Consider the following 24685-nt stretch of genomic DNA (forward strand, 5'->3'; position numbering starts at 1 on the left):
ATGCCCCTTTAACAGTGAGTTCCACAGCACCCCACCTCCTTGACAGTGACCTCCACAGGGGCCCGCCCCTTAACACTAACCATAGGTTACAGTCCCCTTAACTGACCTCCACCATTCCCGGCCCCCTTAACAGAGACCTCCACAGCGACTGCCCCTTTAACAGTGACTGCCACAGTACCCCGCTCCCTTAACAGTGACCTCCACTGTACCCCGCTCCCTTAACAGTGACCTCCACTGTACCCCGCTCCCTTAACAGTGACCTCACAGTACCCCACTGCCTTAACAGTGACCTCACAGTACCCCACTGCCCCTTTAATAGCGGCCTTCAGAGTCCCCTCCTCCCTTAACAGTGACCTCTACAGTGCCCTACCCTTTAACAGTGACCTCCACAGCGGCCACCCCTTTATTAGTGACCTCCACAGTACCAGTCTCCTTAACAGTGATTTCCACAATAACCCGCCCCCTTAACAGTGACCTCAACAGAACTCCGTTCCCTTAAAATGCGATCTCCACAACACCCCGTCCCCTTATTAAGTAACCTGTACAGCCCTTAACTGTGACCTCTACCATTCAATGCCCCTTTAACAGTGACCTCCACAGTACCCAGTCTCCTTAACAGTGATTTCCACAACACCCCTCCCCCTTAACAGTGGCCTCTACAGCAATCTTCCCCTTTACACTGACCTCCATAGGGGACCGTCCCCTTAACTGTGACCTCCACAGCAGCCTGCCCCTAGGGTGGCTAGAGGTCCGGTTTTAGGCTGGATAGTCTGGCTTTCAGACTTTCTGTCCTCCGTCCGGCGCAGGGCCTGGACGGACACAGGGATGTCATTTTAAACAGCTCACTCTCAGACAGCAGCACTGTGCTGTCTTAGTGTGAGCTGCACAGAGAAATTCACCCTCCCTCCACCCCTGCAGCTGACAGACGTTGATTTTTACCTTCATTTTTTCAATCCCCGGCAGCTGCGGAGTGGGAGGGGGCGTGGTGTAACTGGGTCAGGGGAACGGCTTAGCGGGACCTGGGTGCAGGGTTTTTAAGTTAGTCTTTTGAGGGTGCCTAAATGGCCACCCTACCTGCCCCCTTAACTGTAACATCCACAGCACTCTGCTCCCTTAACAGTGTCATCCACAGTGCCCTGCCCCTTTAAAGTTGACCTACAGCAGTGAAGAAAAATGGCTGGGTTGTTATGAAAACCTGGTGTAAAACTGTGTGCATGTGAAGACTAAGTGCCTGCGAGCTTCTATTGGCTGATAAGGGACATGTGACCAGACTTCTATTGGCTAATGCATTTTTTGGGAATATCTCTGAGACCCAGTCTAAAACCTTCCAGGACACCTAATGTACCTGTGTGCCAAATTTCATGATTGTAAATGCGACGGTGTGGATTCCTTTACCGGAAATACACATATACACTCACACATACACTCAGCTTTATGTAATATGTAATTATATATATATTTATTTATTTATTATATATACATACACACACCTATAACACCTCCTATCCCTTGGTTGAACTTGATGGACTTATGTCTTTTTCAACTGTAGTAACTATTTATACTGGTATGGAGGGATTTTTTTATTTTGTAATTTCGTTTTCATTTGTACATGTCAAAAGTGTGAAAATTGTGTTGGCTACCAGATGAGCAAAATTTCCAAAAACCACTGCCTGCAATAGGGTTAAAGGTAATATAAACTAGTGCAACCAAATTCTTTTTATTGTTGGAGTACATCTAAAATGAAACATAATGCACCTTTGCAGTAAGTCTTAAAGGGGTACAGTATTCCAGGACTTTACTACAGATGGCCAATCCACAGGATAACCTATTCATATCTATATTGGAGTGGGTCTGAGACCCTGCGCCCTCATGCCGGTACTACACAGCTCTGTCAGTTGTATAATGAATGGAGCTGCTGACTGCAGCACTGCTCCCATTGAATTGAATGCTGCAGTAACCAGTGGCATCCACTGCACAGGGGATGGAGCTGTCTAGGTCCAGTGTCAATTTCTGGCACTAAAGCTACAACAAAACAGCTGATCGGTGAGGTCATCAATAGTGAAATCCTAGAATACCCCTTTCAGGCATCAGGGCTGTGGAGTCAGTAAGCCAAAGTTCTGACTCTGACTCCTGCATTTTATCAACACCGACTCCGGCTCCTTCATGAATGGCAAATAATTTAGTAATAACAAATTTCCTGCATTAAAATGCTAACATCAGACTTTTTATTACTACCATAATTATTGAAATACTATTTCTGAAATTCCTGTAATTTTATAAATTTCTGTAAGTTAATCTGCAATGCACTATGCATTTAATAACTGGAAAACACAACACTTAATAATTGTAAGAAATCTATGAATATGTCCTCAGAAAATGTTATAAAAGCTCTATATGTAAGTACTGGAAATGCGCTGAATCATGTGCTAGTCCAAATGGGAATAAAAGAAAAATTTAAAAAGTGGAACAATTATATTCAGTACTGGTCATAAAAGGGTTGTCTGGGAATAAATAACTTTTCACAGGTGCCCGCAGCCTGCCTCTGCTATGGGAAGATTCATATTTACCTGCAGCTCCAATTCTGTGCACTGGCCATGATGTGTCCATCTTCCAGTGCTCGGCTTGTTTACTTCCTCCCTAGCATGAGCATGATCATCTGCTCCACTGCAGCCAATGACTCCACAAGAGACACATCATAGCTGAAACCTTTGGCTGTCAAGGAGCAGATGACCATACCCATGCTAGAGAGGAAGTAAACAAGTCGTGGACTGGAAGATGGACACAAGGGACCCGTCACGCAGGACCAAGGTGGCGGGGAATAGGTATGCATGATTCTTTCCATAGCAAGGGCATGCTGCGGGCACCTGTGAAAGGTTAGTTATTCCCAGACAACCCCTTTAATACTGTCTTCCTGTTCTGTCTAGCAGTTCTGAGATGACTACAGGCATGCCCAGTAGTAAAGTCCCACCTCTGGTCTTCACTACTGAGCATGTGAAGCACAGTTTCAGGCATTGTAACTAAGGGACTAGTATAAGGGAAAAGGGAGAACAAAGGAGAGGTGAGAACTGATTTTCTATCACCACTAGGACACCCTACTTATTATTTATTGTATAAAGAGAGGAGAGATCACAGGAGATGTGATAACTGATTTTCTATTACCACCAGAATAACCTGCTTATCACTGTTTATAGTATAAGGACATAGGGAAACACAGGTGAGATGAGAACTGATTGTCTATTACCATTAGAAGATCCTGCTTATCACTACTATAAGGTACAGGAGAGAACACAGGACAGGTTAGAACTGATTTTCTATCACCACTAGAGCACCTTGTTCATCACTGTTTATAAGGGACCCAGACAGAACACAGGGGAGATGAGAACTGATTATCTATCACTACTTGAACACCCTGCTTATCACTGTTAATAGAATAAGGACAGGGGGAACACAGGAGAGGTAGGAACTGAATTTTTGTCACCACTAGAACATCCAGTCTATCACTGTTTATAGTATAAGGACAGGGAAGAACACAAGGGAGGTGAGAACTGATTATCTATGACCACTAGAATACCCTCCTTATCACTGTAAATAGTATAAAGACAGGGGGGAACACAGGAGAGGTGAGAACGGATTATCTATCACCACTTGAACACCCTGCTTATCACTGTTTATAGTATGAGGACAAGAGAGAACACAGTAGAGGTGAGAACTGATACCTATCACCAATTGAACACCAATCATATCACAGTTTATAGTGTAAGGGGCAGAAGAGAACACTGCAGAGGTGAGAACTGATTATCTATTACCACTAGAAAACTCTGCTTATCACTGTTTATAGTATAAGTACAGGAGAGAACACAGGAGAGGTGAGAACTGATTATCTATCACCGGAGTGGTGAGAACTGATTATCTATCACCACTAGAACACTCTACTTATCACTGTTTTTTTTATAAATCAGGGCCTTAGATTTATAGAACATAAATATATGTATGAATAACATTTCAAGTTTATATGAAAGTTAATAAATTTATTACACAATATTAATAACAGATATTTTTTAAGCTGGAGTCAGAACATTTCTACCGACTCTGACTCCACCTAAAACTAGTTTCGACCCCAACTCCACAGCCCTGTTAGGCATGGGCTACACAGCTATTTGAAGCAGCAAAAAATCAAATAGCTATCGCCATTGTCTTCCTGTGTAACATCAAATTTATTTATATTTGCTGTGCAGTAGAAGAAAATCTATTGTTTTCTGCTATTAGCCATTGATTATGCTGACTGTCATATTTTTCAGTAGGATTATTGACAGTTTTGATCTCCTCTCTATGATCTACTCTCTCACATACCTCCAGTTCCATACACAAGTGTGAAAGATATTTGCTGCTTGTCTTAGCTGCAAATTGGATGGTTTCATGCTTATCTCACATCCACTCTACATTACACAGATCCCACTAGATCCAGTTTATCTGAAACCACCGTCCCATCCCACTATTGGCATCCACGTTGCTGCCGGATCACTGGGTGTAATCCCCCTGTCTTGTTCTTTGATAAGTCTTCACTGAGGTAATTTCACAGTGAAAACACACAAAGCTCCTTCCAGCCGTCTTATTTAGCCTGTGGCACGCTGTCATCCACATTTACTGTGACAGGCACTTCCTACGTGTCCTCGACTTTGATGCGGCACTATGCCATGGTATGAAAACGCACCGTGAAGTGTGTTTATTTATAGCGACTTTCCAACCTAACAGAAAAGAGGGCAGCCTATATCATATGGGTCGTTAACTCCTTACACTGCTGTTGGAGATGAGTGGCAATCACTACCGCGCAGTCGCTCACCGAACACAAAGGATTGTGACATCTTCCACTGCTCCCAATATACCATCTCCCAAACGTGTTCATAGCTACCCCCGTTTGTCTCATTAATGAATAAGAGAAGTAGCAAGCAGCCAGCGAAAAATTAGGAGGTTACTGGTACCAGTCGTTACTGAGGCCAAGTGCACGCTTCCTCCAGTCGTGTCAGGTTCCTCGGCTTCTTGCACAGCATGAGAGTTGACAGAATTATTGGCGTGTCCCTGCTGTTGCAATTATTTAGCTAGAAGCGGCAGCTTTGCATAATTCCCAATACATGACACGTCCCAATACATGTTGCGTCCATTGCAAAGGGATCTGAAAGATCCTAAAAGTGGGAAGTGTAACCTACTGGTGTTGGCCACTGTTCAAAATAAATTTTTCCATAAAAAAGACATGACATTGATTTAGTTATGAAAATGCTTGGGTTCCAGGATAAATTTGTCCGTCCATGGATCACGGTAAAATTGAGTAATTAACTCATATGTGACCTGAATGTCTTCATAAAATAGAAAAGGGCACGCGCAATCTGGTCAGAATTTGTGAGACTGTCTCACAACTTTTTACCCCATAGGGAAACCACTGCCCCCTTGTGGACAACTCCCCATCCTCTCTGCCTCCAAGCTCTTCTTGTAGTACAGGATTGGCCTCTTAAAGGGCGAGTCTGCCAATTTCAAAATATTAACATTGCCTATTAAGATTGACTGCAGGCTCAGACTCAGTTTTGGGTAGAATTGGTAAAAATGTACCAGTTCCAACTCCAGCTTCAACATTAAAATAGAGGGTGACCCATGAAAAAGTAGCCCACCTCCAGCATTACTATGACAAGATGAACGAGTAAGTGGATTGTTTTTTTAATTACCCGCAAATCACAAAAGATGCTGAAAGTGGTCCCCGTCTATGCATCTTTGGGCACGCTGGATTATGTTGGCTGATACTGCTTGCAGCTCTTCAACAGTGATGCTGCAGAAGAAAAAATGTCCTGCTTTTTCCAACCAGATGGGGCAACATGCCGCACCTCCCAGAACTCACTGGCACGGGTTCATGAACTGTTTACGGAGGAGTGAACTGTGAGCAAGGGGTTATGGCCACCACGTTCCCCAGACTTGTCCACATACACACGTGCAACCGGCCTCTCTCGTTACTTCAGGGGAGCTGCAGGGTACCGGGTCCCAGTTTTCGTGATCAGCGAGGGTACCAGTGGTAGGACTTCCTCTAATCTGATAGTTATAACTTTAACTAACCAGAATACCCCTTTAAGCCCTAGGCTCTGGACTGCTCTGGAAACATACAAGAAACACCCACTTTGGTGTAAATTTGCACATATCCCACCTCCTTTGTGGTAAGCCCCAACCTCTTCCCATTACTACTGGCAACTATGTAACCCAAGATGAAAAGTACAGTTACACATTGCATTAAGAGCCACAAAAAGATTTTGGAAGAAAAAGGAGATCCCTAAATATCTTGAAGATGTGAGACTGAACTGCTATACCACACAACATTAGGGAAGAAGTATGGTGTTGTTTATGACAGAAAGCAGCCATGATTTTCTATTCCTGTATAAGGTCCCCACCCCACCCCACCACCACCCCTTATTGTAATAGTTCTGTTGCATAGAAGCAGACAAAGCAAGACACTGGTGCCAATGCTACATGGACTGGGCTTCAAACGGGGGAAGGCATATGCAAAACCCATCCAAAAAGTTGTTTTAAGGGTGTTCCTGGGTTTTTGGGCATCTTACCAGGATGGGGATTAAATGTCCCAATTTTGACTGTTTACAGGGGTTTTTAAGTACTTGGATATTTATGGCCTATCCTCCGCATAGATCATCAATATCAGCTCGGTGGAGGTCCGACACCTCACACAGCCACCAATCAGCTACATCAGGCAGCTGCTGCTACTAGAAACTATACAGTGGATGGGGCCAGAAGGTCAAGGTTTCATCCAGTGTGTAGTGGCGGTGCCTGGGTACTGCAGCCAATCGGTAGTGGTCCCCCACAAATATGATATTGATGACCCATCCTCAGGATAGATCATCAATTTCCAAGTACCATAAAACTTCTTTAAATGTTGGTAAGTATGGAGGTTCCTAATTATGCAATATCGGCACAGAGGAGATGACCTTTGCACTAGAGAAGTACAAAAAAAAAGTGATTTTGTTTTCAGATTGCTCATGAATTGCACTGTAGAAGAGAGCACAGCAGGATGCTACACCTTTAAATTCAGTGCTAGGACTGAGGATCACTGAGGGTCAGTGATTGATCATTAGCCATCTAAAACAGGAGACTCCTTTGTATGGCTTCCGGTAAATGAAGAGATGATAATTTGAGACAAAACTGGAATAGTGTTGTAGCTATTTGGCATTCCTCATAAAATCATCCTGGATTCAGGCTTTTCAGACAAAACATAAAAAATTATATATCAGCTCATCTTCAGCTTCTGAACTAAAGCCTCGAGGGCAAATATGCCCCAAACAACGCAGCTGAGGAAAAGAAAGGAATCTGAATATACAGGCTCCTTATATGATCTTGTGTTTTGCTATGAACACCCACTCAACTGCTCACATAAGGGTGTTAACCACTCCGCTGACATACCTGACAATTAAATAGGCATGCATGGTTTTATGGGCCGGGTGAACAAAATAATGTAAGCTCCGGAAGTCAGCAACGTATCTGCACTGGAGATTTTAAAGCCTACCTTTCAATACCTTGTAAAGATCTGAGACAAGGGCACAATCAGCCCAGAGGGCAATACCAACACTAAATCACAAATGACACATTTATTTGGGCGGAAAGGGCCGCAGCGTTCTACTACTGATTAAATATTAGTGGTGAAACAGTTTTCTTTGTGTCCAGGACATTTAATGGAGCACAAAACCCAAAGTCCAAAGATGTCAGATATTCACACCTATGTAAAAGTCTATAGATCTTCTCAACTGTTGATATGTGAGATAAAGGAAAGCCATGGGGGCAAGGACTTTCTGGGTTTGTGGTCAGTCATCCTATCGAAGAATATTCTAGTAATCCTATGCCCTACCTGTCATGGCTGATAACAGGGAACAAGAGATGGCATTCATGTTCACAGCAAACAGCTCAGCCAAGCATTATGTGCTGCCGACAATGATAATAAAAGGCTATGTTGTCACTACTGAAGGACTTCTCCGTCCATGTCTACTTCAGTAGAGAGAGAGGAATACAGACTAAGTCACTGTCATACTTCTTTGGCTGTGGCTTTTCGCTCATGAGAAAAAAGAAGCGGGCATGTTGAAATCCTACCTGCCCTATCCTACTGGTTGCCTCCATACACAAAAGATCATTGGTAATCCCACAATTTCAGAAAACTTTAATCATGAAGTTCGTTATCAAGGGAAACAACATTTGAGAAGCTTAAATGCAACCACCCAATTGCAGGAGGTCCATCAATGAGACATTGAAGAAGGTCCATGCTCCAAAACATTTGTAGCTCAAAATGGTTAAAAGCTTAGTCCCAATCATCTTTATGGGCTATGCCTGTAATGCACATAATATAGGTTCTTCAAGAAGTACAGCACAAAAAAATATTTTCATAATGTCTCAGTGAGATAGACAGATCCAGGCACAGCATCTATCTGTCTATCTATGAACACAAATACTAATAATACGCATGATGATATCTTTACTTAAACACTCTATCATTTGGTAGATATCCTGTTTCCTCCATCTGCTGGCTGCACCAGAACTTGATGGTGCTGAAATAGGAGGAGAGGGAAGTGCCAACCCCTTTATGGGCAGCCTGGCCTTCCAATACCCCCTCTCTAAAACCAGTGCCGAACACTCCCACTGTCATCTCCCAACTCACCCGAGTGTTGTTTCTTTCTGCTTTCAGTTCCGCAATCTCTTCTTCTCTCTCCAGAAGTTGCTCGCGACACAAGTTCAACTCCTTAGTGAGGGCTGCGAATTCCTAGGAAAAAAAAATGCAATTCATGAAAAATCAAAAGCAGGAAAAAAAATGCATGTTCTTTTAAAAAAAAAATGCTTACAAAGGTGAAGATTTCAGGGACACCCATCTCATTCCTTCCAACAGTTTCTATGTTATTTAGGAGATAATTTTGTACGCTATCCTGAATTACTGTGAAAATGTCTCCACATGCAGCGGACACGGTTTAAAATGTCTTATGAGGGAAGAAAAAAAAGTGAATTTTCTGCCAATTGCACGAAGGTGAGGAAGAGATGTGAGAGCAGCAGTAAGATCACACTGGCTGCTTTGTGTAGCTCTGGTCTCCGAACGCTCCCAGGGGAATGAGTCCTACACAGACCCCCTTTAGCACACTGCCTGCTTTGTGTTACTGGGCACCTCACTAGACCTTTTCTATGGTATTTTAGGTTATTTATTTTCTACCACCTTTTATATGGACAATCACCAAATGCTATGCAGTATTATTATGCAGTGTTAGTAACCCTTCACTTGTCCTCCACCATAGAACATAACTGTAGGCCATGGAAATCTGAAACCCTTAAAAACACCTTAAAGGGATTCTGTCACCTCGTTTTAGCTTAAAGAGCTGCGGACATGCACGGCTAGATCGCCGCTAGCATGTCCGTAATATACCTGTCCCATAAAGTGGTGTCCTTTTATTGCGTTTAAAAAATGATTTTAGAGATATGTAAATGAGCCTGGTAAGGTTCCCAAGGGGCTGTATGAACCTTCCTGGTGCCCAGCCACGCCCCCCTGTGAAGGAGCCCAGCACCGCCTGCGTCCTCCGAATCTCCTCCTTTCTTCACAGTTAGATTGTCGTAATCTCGTGATGCGCGAGCTCGCGCATGCGCAGTTCCTTCCCTGAGGCTGATACCAGCACAGGGAAGGAACACTATACCGGCACTGCGCATGCTCACCACTGGGCACTTTACCAGGCTCATTTACATATCTCTAAAATCAATTTTTAAACACAATAAAAGGACACCGCTTTATGGGACAGGTATATTGCGGACATGCTAGCGGCGATCTAGCCGTGCATGTCCGCAGCTCTATAAGCTAAAACGAGGTGGCAGAATCCCTTTAAGGAACACTATCATAATGCCATAAGTGTATGTTTCCCCAGTACATATATTGCAGACCACAATCCACAGCAGATTTTGCTGTAGATCTGTGGCAAAATCTCCATGATTTTGATGAATAATTGCTGCACATTTCACCCTATGCATTGAAATCTCCAGCATAAATTAACATGCTACTGTATATGCTGCAGATTCCGCCTGCAATTCTATGGCAGAAAACGTTGAGGATCTCCATCCCAACCGAGCATACCCTAAATATATTTGGTGTGAAAAGGTGATTATGGAAGAGGTTCTGCAGCAGCTCAGCTCTGAAATACCAAGTAAATTTTTTCTACAATTCTGAGAAAGGATGTTTTTGTGGGGCAGAAGGGCAGCAGCGGTGATTTTCATGAAACTACTTTTTTTAAATATGATTCTGAAACATCCGGCACGTTGATTACAATGTACATTGCTGCAAATGAAGAAGAGAAGCTTCATATCATTCACTACTTTTCAGTGGATAGAACATTGGGTCTTTAAAGAGGATGAGGAGCAAACGAGAAGCAGCAGCCTGGAAGATGGAGAAAATGGAGCTGGAAAGAATAAGCAGCTGCGGAGCTGAAGCAAGAAACAAGGAGGATAATAAGGAGCCAGAGCCAGGAAAGAGAAGAGGAGCTGGAGCAATAAGTATGAGAGGCAGAACCAAGGCCAGAGTATGGAAGGAGCAGAAGAGAAGAAGCTGGAGTCAGAAGGGAGAAGCTGGAGCCAAAAAGAAGAGGTAGGAAAGGAGCTGGAACAAAAAAGAAGAGTAGGAGGAGCCAGAGCAAAAGGAGAGAAGTAGAGGAGCGGACGCCAGAAAGGAGGTAAGAAAAGGAGCCAGAATCAGAAAGGAGGGTAAAAGAGGAGCAAAAGCCAGGGAGCAGGAGTAGAAGATAGAGCCAGAAAAGAGGAGCCAGAGCACAGAAGGAGGTGATGAGGAGAAGCTAAAGGCAGAAGGGAGGAAAGAAGGAGAGGCTGGAGCCAAAAAAGTATGGGAGGGAGGAGGAGATAGAGCCAGAAAGGAGAACCGTAGGAAAAGTTTGAGACAGATAAGAGGGGAGAAGAGGAGAAGCTGAAACCAAAAAGAATGGGTGAATAAGGAGCCGAAGCCAACAAAAGAGGTAGAGGAGATATGGAGCTGCAGCTAGAAAGTAGGAGATGATGAGCCAGAGTATAGGATGTGCTAGAGACAGAAAGAAGACAGAGAACAGAAGGAAATGGAGCCAGAAAGAAAGATAAAGATAGCCATACACATGATATTACTGTTGGTCAAGTGCTTGTTCACCCAACAGCCATCTTGATTGAGCATGCATATGCATGGCAAGATTGGTAAAGCATGTATACGTAGTGAATAGGTAGAGTTGTGAAAGCCAAAAGCATCGGGCAGCTGAAATCCAACTTCCTTGTTCCTATTTCCCTGTACATCTGCTGTGGGAGGAGAGTTGGGAGACCCTATACACATTAGATGTATGGCTGAAATCGATGGGTTTAGCCAACAGAGATCTAATATGTATGGCGAACTTAAGAGGTGAAGCTGGAGCAAGAAGGATGGATAAGAAAAAATGCCATAGCCAGTAAGAAGTGTGAAAATAGGAAAAGCCATCTAGAAAAAATAAAACAGGAAGAACAATACCCAGAGAACAGGAAATGAGCAGCCAGACAGAAGGAGTTGCTGAAACCGAAGTGAAAGAAGACTAACCAGAAGAGGGAGCGGGAGCTGCAGCCTGGAAGGAGAAAAGGACTAAGGACAAGATACTTGTAATGATTGGGTTGATTTTCCATATAAAATGGTTCCTACCTTTTCAAATATTGTTCATATATTTCTACCATAGCTAATAACTTGCTGGGATCATGGCATCTAATCAGTACCACCCGATAAAATTTAAAACTAATCCTATATCTCAAGAACAAATGGAAACGGCAAAAACGCCTTGATTGATTCTTGTCTTGACTACTGCAACGCATTACTAATCGGTCTCCCTCTCACTAAACTCTCCCCCCTTCAGTCTGTCCTAAATGCTGCAGCCAGGCTCATCTATCCATCCAACGCTACACTGATGCTACTAGTCTTTGCCAGTTACTTCACTGGTCGCCCATCCACCAGAGAATACAGTTCAAACTTCTCACCCTCACCCACAAAGCTCTCCACAGGGCTGCACCTCCATACATCTCTTCCCTCATCTCCATCTACCACCCTACTCGTGCTCTCCGTTCTGTTAGCGACCTAAGATTAACATCCTCAAGTCGTACAGTCCCAAACCCAAAGCAGATCGGCTGGCACCACTCCTGTCAGTTCAATAATGGCTCGAATCCTACTTATCACAATCAAACCTTATATGTCAACCCAATTACTCATAGATTGTAAGCGCTTGCGAGCAGGGCCCTGACTCCTAGTGTTTCAGTTGTATATATTAGCCAGTTACTTTTGTTTTGTACATGAACCCTATGAATTTGTAAAGCGCTGCGGAATATGGTGGCGCTATATAAATAAATATTATTATTATATTGCAACAATTGCATATTTGCATAAAAGGGACATTTTTACTCAACTGGAGTAGGGTTCCCAGGTGTAATCCAACAGGCCATATCCAATGACATGGATGCATGGAGCAGACCACAAGACTTTATTAAAAGCTTCCTTCCAGACAGTTTGGTTATTGATTTTAGGAAAGAAGATTCCTTCAGTTTTCAGGTTATGTTGTAGCTATGGCACATTTTTACACAGGGAAGTCATGTCTTCTGTATTTTTTTATTATTTATTTCCTGTTTTTCGTAATATCATTTCTTAGCCATGCTGAGGCCATAGGTTTGAGTTTTTGACCAGAGCAATTATTAATGCTTAATAATTAAAACTGGAGATATGGGGAGGGTAGAGGAGTAAAGGCCACCATTTAACAGCAAGCAGAATTGTGTGTCATTGGTTAGAAAGCAGAGAAAACTGCAAGATGAAAAAGCCAATGACGGATGTGCCTGTGTAATAAAACGGATAGCTACATAGTAATACTTGTTCTTTGTATATTTTTTATTCTATTTTCTTTACAAGATCGTGGGGGCAGCCATCTTGCCCAAGTTGCTGCAAGATCAGTTGTAACTTGCTTAAAGGAGTTGTCTCACTTCATCAACTGGGGGGGAGCAGCTAATAACAGGCCGTGATGGATGAGCCTTCCTAGCATCGTGGGTAACGCTAGCATCGCAGGCGTCGCTTGATGTTTTGATCCACGCAACAGGGAGATGCAGCGGTGGCCGTGCGGGTATCAGGAGCGACACAGGTGCCGGGAAGTGGGTAAGTATAACCTGTATGAGGTGCCCGGGCATTTTGGGGGGCAACTCCTTTACCATTGTCTATGTAATTAGGGCTGAAACGATTACTCGAATTAATCAATTAACTTGACACAAAAAAAACTCGAATGGAATCGATGATTCGTTTGTGCCATATGACCACAGTGTGAGTGAAGAGCTTGCTATTACTCACGCTCCGTGGTCATCCGCCTGCTCGCACAACGCTGCTTTGGATCCTGACGTACACACATCGTCAGGACATTTTAGTTCACTGGCGCTGCGGCTGGGCCCCGATGGCTTGGAGGGGAGAGCTGGTGGCATTGGGGGAGGAGCTGATGGCACTGGGTGGGGGAGAGCTGAAGGCACTGGGGGAGTGGAGCTGATGGGGCTGGGGTGGGGGAGAGCTGAAGGCACTAGGGGAACAGAGCTGATGGCACTGGGGGATAGTGGAGCTGATGGCACTAGGAGGAACTGATGCACTTGGGCTGATCGCACAGGAGGGAACGAATGGTGTTGGGGACTGATGGCAGGGGGCCTGATGAGTTTTTATAAAGGAAAACAGTCTATTCATTTTTTCTTATTAGAGTACTCAATTAATCGTAAAAATAGTCGGCAGAATACTCGATTACTAAAATAATCGTTTACTGCAGCCCTATATGTAATCAATGCCATTTGCTGAAGTGAGGCAACCCCTTTAACAGCAGGAAACAAAACATAAGAAAACCAAGTAAAATAAAAAGGGATTAGCCTTTATGGAATTGCTTTGTAGGCATGCTTAAAGTGTAACTGTCATTTTTTTTTTTTTTTTTTCTAATGTGTAGGGGCAGTGATACTGACCATTTTTGTAATATATTTTAATTATTGAAATTGTACATTTCTATTAGAAAAATAGCTCTAAAGTGGCCCATTTTGTGCCTTAGCAACGCTCCTCTGTCTTCTGTTTGCATAACTGTGGACATTTGCTCCACACTGACTGTTATGTAAACAGAAGACAGAGGAGCGTTGCTAAGGCACAAAATGGGCCACTTTATTTTTCTATTAGAAATGTACAATCTCAGTAATTAAAGTATATTACAAAAATGGTCAGTATCACTGCCCCGCACTTAGCAATAAATAGAAGCATTATACTTACCTGCGAGCTGCGATGTCTGTGACCGGCCGGGAGCTCCTCCTACTGGTAAGTGAAAGGTCTGTGCAGCACATTGCTTATAGCACAGACCTGTCACTTACCAGTAGGAGGAGCTCCCGGCCGGTCACAGACAACGCAGCTCGCAGGTAAGTATAATGCTTCTATTTATTGCTAAGTAACCATGGCAGCCAAGACTGCAATAGCGTCTTGGCTGCCATGGTAACTGATCGGAGCCCCAGCGATTAAACTGGGACTCCGATCGGAACTCTCCGCTGCCACCAATGATGGGGGGGGGGGTGATTTTAATTAGGAGGGGGGGGGGAAGAGGGGAGGCCGCACTGGTCACATTTAATACTGGGAATCCGCACTGGCCACCAATGAATATAGAGGGAGGGGGGCCGCACTGGTCACATTTAATACTGGGGGGGGAGGGAGGGGGGGCCGCACTGGCCACCAATGAATATAGAGGGAGGGGGGCCGCACTGGTCACATTTAATACTGGGGAGGGAGGGAGGGAGGGGGGGCCGCACTGGCCACCAATGAATATAGAGGGAGGGGGGCCGCACTGGTCACATTTAATACAGGGGAGGGAGGGGGTCTGCCCCCTCCTGCCTGGCAGCACCTGATCTCTTACAGGGGGCTATGATTCGCACAATATTTGTACGGATCACAGCCCCCTGTAAGAGATCGGGTGCTGCCAGGCAGCAGGGGGCAGTCATGTACACAGTTATTTTAGTATATTCTAACTTGAAGCGTCCCCATCACCATGGGAACGCCTCTGTGTTAGAATACACTGTCGGATCTGAGTTTTCACGAAGTGAAAAATGAGATCTGTAAAAACCAGTTATGCAGACGGATCCGTTCTGAACGAATGCAAGCGTTTGCATTATAGGAGCGGATCCGTCTGTGCAGACACCAGACGGATCCGCTCCAAACGCAAGTGTGAAAGTAGCCTTAGGGCTGTTTCACACGAGCAGATGCCGTGCGTGACATCCGCTCCGTGAATGACAGCCAAGACCCGATGCAGACTGCAGAAGCACGGAGCATTAACATGATTGATAATGCTCCGTGCCTCTCTGTGATCTCTTTACTACGAAATCACAGTGAGATAAAGTTGTCACTGTGATTTCGTAGTAAAGAGATCACAGAGAGGCACAGAGCATTATCAATCATGTTAATGCTCAGTGCTTCTGCAGTCTGCATCGGGTCTTGGCTGTCATTCACGGAGCGGATGTCACGCACGGCATCCGCTCGTGTAAAACAGCCCTTACTGTAAGGCTGAGTTCACACCACGTTTTTGCCATCCGTTTAACGTGTACAAGGAACTAATATGTTAACGGATGCCTCAGACAGATGCCATACAGTGACAATAGAACTCTATGGTGAGCAGATGCCAAAATAAAATGTATACATTAACGTATACAATAACCAGACTCTGCAGGATACAAAATCGTGGTATGCTGTACTTTCATACTCTATTTTTACAACGTATCCATTCACATCACCATAGCAAAATCGTGTGAACCCACCTTAATGCTACCTTGTGATGATAATGAGATGACTGCTAATTCTGCCCCTCTGTAAATAGCACAAGCTGAACACTGACATGTGTGTTATGGCTGATTTATATAGTCCGACCTGCAGCCAGTTATCAGGAAGGAACATTCCTTGCTGACAATTGGTTGTTCGTTCAGTAGAGGCAAAGCGCTACATTTACATCCTACTGCTATCGCTCGTCCCTATACAGAATCATTGTTACTGGGTAGCAGATCGCTGTTTAGACAGCACGATCTGCTGCCCAGAAATTATCATTTACTTTACTGCATTAATGACTGATTCACCTGATGGGCAAGCATTTTGCTTGTTCACCGGGTGCTTGGAAGCACCTTTAACCTGGCTGATTAGCGTGAATGAGCGTTCATACAAACATTCGTACACGATAATCTGGCTGATCATCAGGAAGTGTGAAGGAGCCTTTCATCTACAGTAAATGCTCAGGATAGGTCATCAATAACCAAATCTTTGGCAGACCAACAACCAGCACCACCACCGATAAGCTATTCTCTGAAGCCATCATCGCTGGAACAAACACTTTGCATAAGTCAATGGGAGCTGAGTTGCAGTAATCCAGTGCAAGTTGCAACCACTAAGCTTTGAATGGAGCTGTCCTTCTGGATCCAAAGTGTTGGTTCCAAAGCCGGCCACTGCAGGGAACAGCTAATCTTTGGGGGTGCAAGAACCCCACCAACCTGATACTGATAACCTATCCTGAAGAAACCGAGAAAACCCTTTTAATTGACCTTAGACATCTGGGCAGGTTCAAGAATAGTTACAACGTTTCTAGTGATGTGATCTGTGGAAAGTTTTCCTATAGCATATGGCTATTAAAGCTGTTGTCTGATCTGGACAATCCCTGCTTGTAAGAAGGGTCCCTAGACAATAAGCTGATCACAAAATGTCCCCCTGCTGGATCCTCCACCAATAAACTGGAAATTAAAAAAGGAGTTGACTGAGATAATTAAAAGGGGTTTTCCAAGAGTTTCTACTGATGACCTATCCTCTGTCGGACCCCCACTAGTGTTGATCGAGCATCATAGTGCTCGGGGGTTTGGGCCGAACACATCGGGATGCTCGGGTGCTCTACCGAGCACAATGAAAGTCAAAGCGAGAACCGGATCATTAAACCAGGCACCCCCTGCTCTGAAGAGAGGAGGGTGCCTGGTTCATAGGAAAAGTTCAGAAATTGATGGAAACACCACCAAAATGGTTCGGGAACAGCATAGGGAGGATGTCTGGATGCATCTTGGACTCCCAGGTCGCTGCTGGGAACCATGTTGTCCGAGTAGCCACTTTTACAGACTGACAATAATACGCACAAAACCAAAGATAAAATCGTTTTTAGAGGAAAAATTGTTAGGAAACATTCTTTCCTGTGTATTTACTTGTATATAAAGTGCAAGTGCTGCCCAAAATTTTGTTGGTTTTCGGAACTGGGGCCATGATTAAGAGGAATGGCCGGGGGCATCCGTATTGCGCCGCTAGAGGTGGCGGCGCAAGACGAACCACAGCGAAAGCATTTGCAAAGAATATTTTCATTAATCAAGAACGAAAGTCGGAGGTTTGAAGACGATCAGATACAGTCATAGTTCCGACCATAAACTATGCCGACCGGCGATACGGCGGCGTTATTCCCATGACCCGCCGAGCAGCTTCCGGGAAACCAAAGTCTTTGGGTTCCGGGGGCAGTATGGTTGCAAAGCTGAAATTTAAAGAATTGACAGACAGGCACTACCAGGAGTGGAGCCTGCAGCTTAATTTGACTCAACACAGGAAACCTCACCCGGCCCGGACACGGAAAGGATTGACAGATTGATAGCCCTTTCTCGATTCTGTAGGTGGTGGTGCATGGCCGTTTTTAGTTGGTGGAGCGATTTGTCTGGTTAATTCACATAACGAACGAGACCCCTCCGTGTAACTAGTTACGTGACCCCCAGCGGTGAGGATTGTGTTGACCAGACTCTAGGATAGTGAGACTGGACTTGTTGGGGAGGGCCTGCAGGTGAGCTGACTCTGTAAAACATTATATGTGTGGGCCTGCAGGTGAGCTGACCCTATAAAGATTGTAGGTGAGAGCCTGCTGGTGAGATGACCCTGTAAAACATTATATGCACGGGCCTGCAGGTGAGCTGACCATCGAAAACATTATGGGCGAGGGCCTGCTGCCGCTTTGTTGACTCTAGATAACTTCTGGCTGATCGTACGTCCCCGTGATGTCGACGATCCATTTGGATGTCTGCCCTATCAACTTTTATGGTACTTTCTGCACCTACCATGGTGATTCCGGTGAGGGAGCCTGAGAAATGGCTACCACATGCAAGGAAGGCAGCAGATGCACCAATTACACTCTCGGGGAGGTAGTGACGATAAATAACAATATAGGACTCTTAAGAGGCCCTGTTATAGGAATGAGTACCCCATTAAATCCTTTAACTGCATTGGTCAGGGCACGTGTGATGTTACGGGACAGATGTTGGTGTAAGGCGGGCACACGTTACACTGGAGATGTGGCACTGGTAATGTCACGGTCAGAAGTGGACACCGTCTATTGAAAAAGTACACTGTATGTCACTGATACATTTTTTCAGCGCACACATTACACTGCAGATATGGCGCAGATAGTTTAACTGTCCGCAGCAGACACTGTCTACGGAAAAAGTGCACTGGATGTCACTGATATTTTAGGGATGCGCACACTTTAAGGCTGGGTTCACACGAGATTAGGTCCGGATGCGTCCCGGTGTGTTGCGGCAAAACCGCGCGAGTAGGAATGCAATTGCAGTCAGTTTTGACTGCAATTGCGTTCCGATGTTCAGTTTTTATCGCGCGGGTGCAATGTTTTTTGCACGCGCGAGATAAAAAACCGACACTGTTACCCAGACCCGAACTTCTTCACAGAAGTTCAGGTTTGGGTTAGTTGTAGTGTAGATTGTATTACTTTCCCTTATAACATGGTTATAAGGGAAAATAATAGCATTCTGAATACAGAATGCATAGTACAATAGGGCTAAAGGACCTTTGGTGACGTCAGATCTCATGCTCCAATCACATGGTCCATCACCGTGGTGATGTACCATGTGATTGGAGCATGAGATCTGACGTCACCAAAGGTCCTTTAGCCCACAACTCATCAGTAAACTCAACTCAAAGGTCCTTTAGCCCACAACTCAAGTAAAGAAGAGACCGGGAACTTCGAGATCAAGAGGAGAAGGTGAGTTAATGAGTTTATTTTTTTAAACCCCTCCAGCCCTATTGTACTATGCATTCTGTATTCAGAATGCTATTATTTTCCCTTATAACCATGTTATAAGGGAAAGTAATACAGTTTATAGACTGTCACCTAGCAACCATGCGTGAAAATCGCACCGCATCCGCACTTGCTTGCGGATGCTTGCGATTTTCACGCAACCCCATTCACTTCTATGGGGCCTGCGTTGCGTGAAAAACGCAGAATATAGAGCATGCTGCGATTTTCACGCAACGCATAAGTGATGCGTGAAAATCATCGCTCATCTGAACAGCCCCATAGAAATGAATGGGTCCAGATTCAGTGCGGGTGCAATGCGTTCACCTACCGCATTGCACCCGCGCGGAAATCTCGCCCGTGTGAACGCAGCCTAAACAGGAGATGTGGCGCAAATAATTTAACTGTCCGCAGCGGTCTATTACACGGTATTTAGCGCAGGATGCGCTAAAAATATATATTGCTGCTGTCACACACAATAGTCCTTAAAATGACTTTTGGGTCTCTGAAAAGTTTTTTGTATAAAAATCTTCCTATTACACTCCCTACAATGTCTGTCCCTCTCTATGCACAGCTCTCCCTAACACTGAGCAATTTAGCATAGGCTGCACTACAAACATATATTGCTGCTGTCACACACACAATAGTCATACAAGGACTTTTGGGTCTTTGAAACTTTTTGGTACCAAAAAAAATATTCAATTACACTCCCTACACTCTCTGTCCCTTCCTATGCTCTCCCTGACTACAAATGAGCCGAACATGCGTTCCGGCCCGGCCAATCACTGTAATGCCAGTAGCCAACATGGCTATTGGCATTCCAGTGAGGGCAGTACTTACCTGCCCCTTTACTGGCTGCGTAGCAGCCGCGAAACGTGCGGGAAGGAGACTCTAGCATGGTGCCCGAACACATGTGGTAATCGGCCGAGTACCGCCATGTGCCGAGAATCGAGATGCTCGAGCCGAACAGGTGTTCGGCCGAGCATGCTCAATCATCACTAATAGATGCTGATGACCTATCCAGAAGATAAGTTGTCAGTAAAAAACACTTGGAAAACCTCTTTAAAAATCTTGGACATGACTCAGACTGGTGTAACATATACACTGCTCAAAAAAATAAAGGGAACACTTAAACAACACAATGTAACTCCAAGTCAATCACACTTCTGTGAAATCAAACTGTCCACTTAGGAAGCAACACTGAGTGACAATCAATTTCACATGCTGTTGTGCAAATGGCATAGACAACAGGTGGAAATTATAGGCAATTAGCAAGACACCCCCAATAAACGAGTGGTTCTGCAGGTGGTGATCACAGACCACTTCGCAGTTCCTATGCTTCCTGGCTGATGTTTTGAATGCTGGCGGTGCTTTCACTCTAGTGGTAGCATGAGACGGAGTCTACAACCCACACAAGTGGCTCAGGTAGTGCAGCTCATCCAGGATGGCACATCAATGCGAGCTGTGGCAAGAAGGTTTGCTGTGTCTGTCAGCGTAGTGTCCAGAGCAAGGAGGCGCTACCAGGAGACAGGCCAGTACATCAGGAGACGTGGAGGAGGCTATAGGAGGGCAACAACCCAGCAGCAGGACCGCTACCTCCGCCTTTGTGCAAGGAGGAACAGGAGGAGCACTGCCAGAGCCCTGCAAAATGACCACCAGCAGGCCACAAATGTGCATGTGTCTGCTCAAACGGTCAGAAACAGACTCCATGAGGGTGATATGAGGGCCCGACGTCCACAGGTGTGGGTTGTGCTTACAGCCCAACACCGTGCAGGACGTTTGGCATTTGCCAGAGAACACAAAGATTGGCAAATTCGCCACTGGCGCCCTGTGCTCTTCACAGATGAAAGCAGGTTCACACTGAGCACATGTGACAGACCTGACAGAGTCTGGAGACGCCGTGGAGAACGTTCTGCTGCCTGCAACATCCTCCAGCATGACCGGTTTGGCATTGGGTCAGTAATGGTGTGGGGTGGCATTTCTTTGGAGGGCCGCACAGCCCTCCATGTGCTCGCCAGAGGTAGCCTGACTGCCATTAGGTACCGAGATGAGATCCTCAGACCCTTTGTGAGACCATATGCTGGTGCGTTTGGCCCTGGGTTCCTCCTAATGCAAGACAATGCTAGACCTCATGTGGCTGGAGTGTGTCAGCAGTTCCTGCAAGACGAAGGCATTGATGCTATGGACTGGCCCGCCCGTACCCCAGACCTGAATCCAATTGAGCACATCTGGGACATCATGTCTCGCTCTATCCACCAACGTCACGTTGCACCACAGACTGTCCAGGAGTTGGCAGATGCTTTAGTCCAGGTCTGGGAGGAGATCCCTCAGGAGACCGTCCGCCATCTCATCAGGAGCATGCACAGGCATTGTAGGGAGGTCATACAGGCACGTGGAGGCCACACACACACTACTGAGCCTCATTTTGACTTGTTTTAAGGACATTACATCAAAGTTGGATCAGCCTGTAGTGTGTTTTTCCACTTTAATTTTGAGTGTGACTCCAAATCCAGACCTCCATGGGTTGAAAAATTTGATTTCCATTTTTTTTTTTTTTGTGTGATTTTGTTGTCAGCACATTCAACTATGTAAAGAACAAAGTATTTCAGAAGAATATTTAATTAATTCAGATCTAGGATGTGTTATTTTTGTGTTCCCTTTATTTTTTTGAGCAGTGTAGAATGATGTTATACTTGCCTCTTAGGCTCTATTCTCTGTGGCATCGGTCCAGTCCTCCGGTCTACTTACAGACTGCAGTGATCATATGCTGTATACCTGCATATCACCGCAGCAGCTTGGAAACAAGTAGCGGCCGGAGGACTGGTGGTGCAAAGAATGAAGCTGGAGAAAGAAGAAGTAGTGTAGGTCATAATTTTTTATTTGACTCCATTCAGATTTTTTATTATCTCAGACATCCCATTGGATTGCCTGTGTAATGCAGGGCTGGACAGGATCTCCAGGGCGAATGATGCTCTTTGTAACTGCTCTTCCCTATGGTCAAGAGATGAGGATCTGGAACAGGAAAACCAACTCAGGATTCCCTAAAATGGGAAATGAAAATGGGGTTTCTAAACCGGGCAACCCTTTTAAGATGAGAAGGTTCAATGGCTCTACACAATTTAGTATTACATTCAATTCCATCACTGTAAAAATACTCATACAAAAGAACAACATAAAGCCTAAATCGCATTCCTAAATATTCAGGCGTGCTAAAAATTTCATCTGAAAATCACTGTGTGTGCATGCAATGGTCTAGCAGTTAAAACACCCATCTAGATTTTGTTGCCTCGTCTCTGTATCACTGGGATTACAATTTTATTGCAATATTGAGGGATCACCAAGTCAGTAGTGAATAGTCACACCAGCAACAAATCACCAAATCGTGCCCTTTACTGAAGCGTGTAAAGGCACCCTTACACATAGCATTCGACAGCCTCCACTTTGATTTCAAGGCTTGAAAGCATATTTCCTTTTTCACCATTTCACATTCTGAATCTATATTAAAGATTCAACTTACAAATACTTTGCTTCACAGTTTTTGAAAGGGGTTTCAGTTATTTCAAACCATTTTTTGTAGCTACTTTCAAAATTTTCCTGGTTGTCATTGGAAACAGACACCAGCTTATCTGAAATTGGGGTCAGGCATGTGACCTAACTGCTTTCGATCTGAGTTCCTCACGACTGGAAACAAGTGTATATTCATAGAAGAAAGCATCATGTAAAGTAAAATTGACACCTTCAGAGACATTTTCTGTATTATTGCTTTACATTTATCTTGGATAAAAACATTTTTGTAATAGGATTTGGGGTCTGCATTACTAAATGGTACAAAAAAGGGCATATTTCAGCAGGATCAAAACTAACAAAGCAGGTATAATTCTTAGAAGGGCTGCCCAGATGATTAAAACCCCACCTTTGTAACCACACAAGGTCGCGGCATTTAGGAGAATGTTAATATGCTAATTAGGGCTTAAAGGGGTTGCTCAGGATAGGTCATCAATATCTGATCGGCTGAGGTAGGAAACCCGACACCGCTGCCGATCATCTGTTTTAAGAGGAGGCGGCTCTTCACTGGTGGCACTATCTTCTTGAAAGGGCACTGTAATTACAAGTACTCGCTCCATTCACTCGAATAGAGTGAGTACTTGTAATTACACTACGTCACCTCTACAGGGGAGACGACCCGTAGTGTAATGAAGAGGAAGCAGTGCTCACATGGAGCGCCTCCTCCTCTCCAAACAGCTGATCAGCAGGCGTCCCGGGTGTCGGACCCCCGCTTATTGGATATTGATGACCTATCCCGAGGATAGGTCATCAATATAAACAGGCTGCACAACCACTTTACACTGCGTGCAGAATTATTAGGCAAATGAGTATTTTGACCACATCATCCTCTTTATGCATGTTGTCTTACTCCAAGCTGTATAGGCTCGAAAGCCTACTACCAATTAAGCATATTAGGTGATGTGCATCTCTGTAATGAGAAGGGGTGTGGTCTAATGACATCAACACCCTATATTAGGTGTGCATAATTATTAGGCAACTTCCTTTCCTTTGGCAAAATGGGTCAAAAGAAGGACTTGACAGGCTCAGAAAAGTCAAAAATAGTGAGATATCTTGCAGAGGGATGCAGCACTCTTAAAATTGCAAAGCTTCTGAAGCGTGATCATCGAACAATCAAGCGTTTCATTCAAAATAGTCAACAGGGTCGCAAGAAGTGTGTGGAAAAACCAAGGAGCAAAATAACTGCCCATGAACTGAGAAAAGTCAAGCGTGCAGCTGCCAAGATGCCACTTGCCACCAGTTTGGCCATATTTCAGAGCTGCAACATCACTGGAGTGCCCAAAAGCACAAGGTGTGCAATACTCAGAGACATGGCCAAGGTAAGAAAGGCTGAAAGACGACCACCACTGAACAAGACACACAAGCTGAAACGTCAAGACTGGGCCAAGAAATATCTCAAGACTGATTTTTCTAAGGTTTTATGGACTGATGAAATGAGAGTGAGTCTTGATGGGCCAGATGGATGGGCCCGTGGCTGGATTGGTAAAGGGCAGAGAGCTCCAGTCCGACTCAGACGCCAGCAAGGTGGAGGTGGAGTACTGGTTTGGGCTGGTATCATCAAAGATGAGCTTGTGGGGCCTTTTCAGGTTGAGGATGGAGTCAAGCTCAACTCCCAGTCCTACTGCCAGTTTCTGGAAGACACCTTCTTCAAGCAGTGGTACAGGAAGAAGTCTGCATCCTTCAAGAAAAACATGATTTTCATGCAGGACAATGCTCCATCACACGCGTCCAAGTACTCCACAGCGTGGCTGGCAAGAAAGGGTAGAAAAGAAGAAAATCTAATGACATGGCCTCCTTGTTCACCTGATCTGAACCCCATTGAGAACCTGTGGTCCATCATCAAATGTGAGATTTACAAGGAGGGAAAACAGTACACCTCTCAGAACAGTGTCTGGGAGGCTGTGGTTGCTGCTGCACGCAATGTTGATGGTGAACAGATCAAAACACTGACAGAATCCATGGATGGCAGGCTTTTGAGTGTCCTTGCAAAGAAAGGTGGCTATATTGGT

The 24685-nt window shown here is 44.7% G+C and overlaps 1 protein-coding gene across 4 annotated transcripts in view; it reads right to left on the bottom strand.

The window, feature by feature from the left end:
• PPFIA3 (PTPRF interacting protein alpha 3) overlaps positions 1–24685 on the bottom strand; it is a 130322-nt gene that overhangs the window by 73885 nt on the left and 31752 nt on the right. For all 4 annotated transcript variants that reach the window (XM_040433485.1, XM_040433503.1, XM_040433495.1 and 1 more), the window contains exon 3: positions 8690–8791. In XM_040433485.1, coding sequence (XP_040289419.1) covers positions 8690–8791 — 102 coding nt within the window. The remainder of the gene's footprint in view (positions 1–8689; positions 8792–24685) is intronic.

This window comes from Bufo bufo, chromosome 1, assembly GCF_905171765.1.
Source record: "Bufo bufo chromosome 1, aBufBuf1.1, whole genome shotgun sequence".
In the NCBI taxonomy this organism is placed as follows: domain Eukaryota; kingdom Metazoa; phylum Chordata; class Amphibia; order Anura; family Bufonidae; genus Bufo; species Bufo bufo.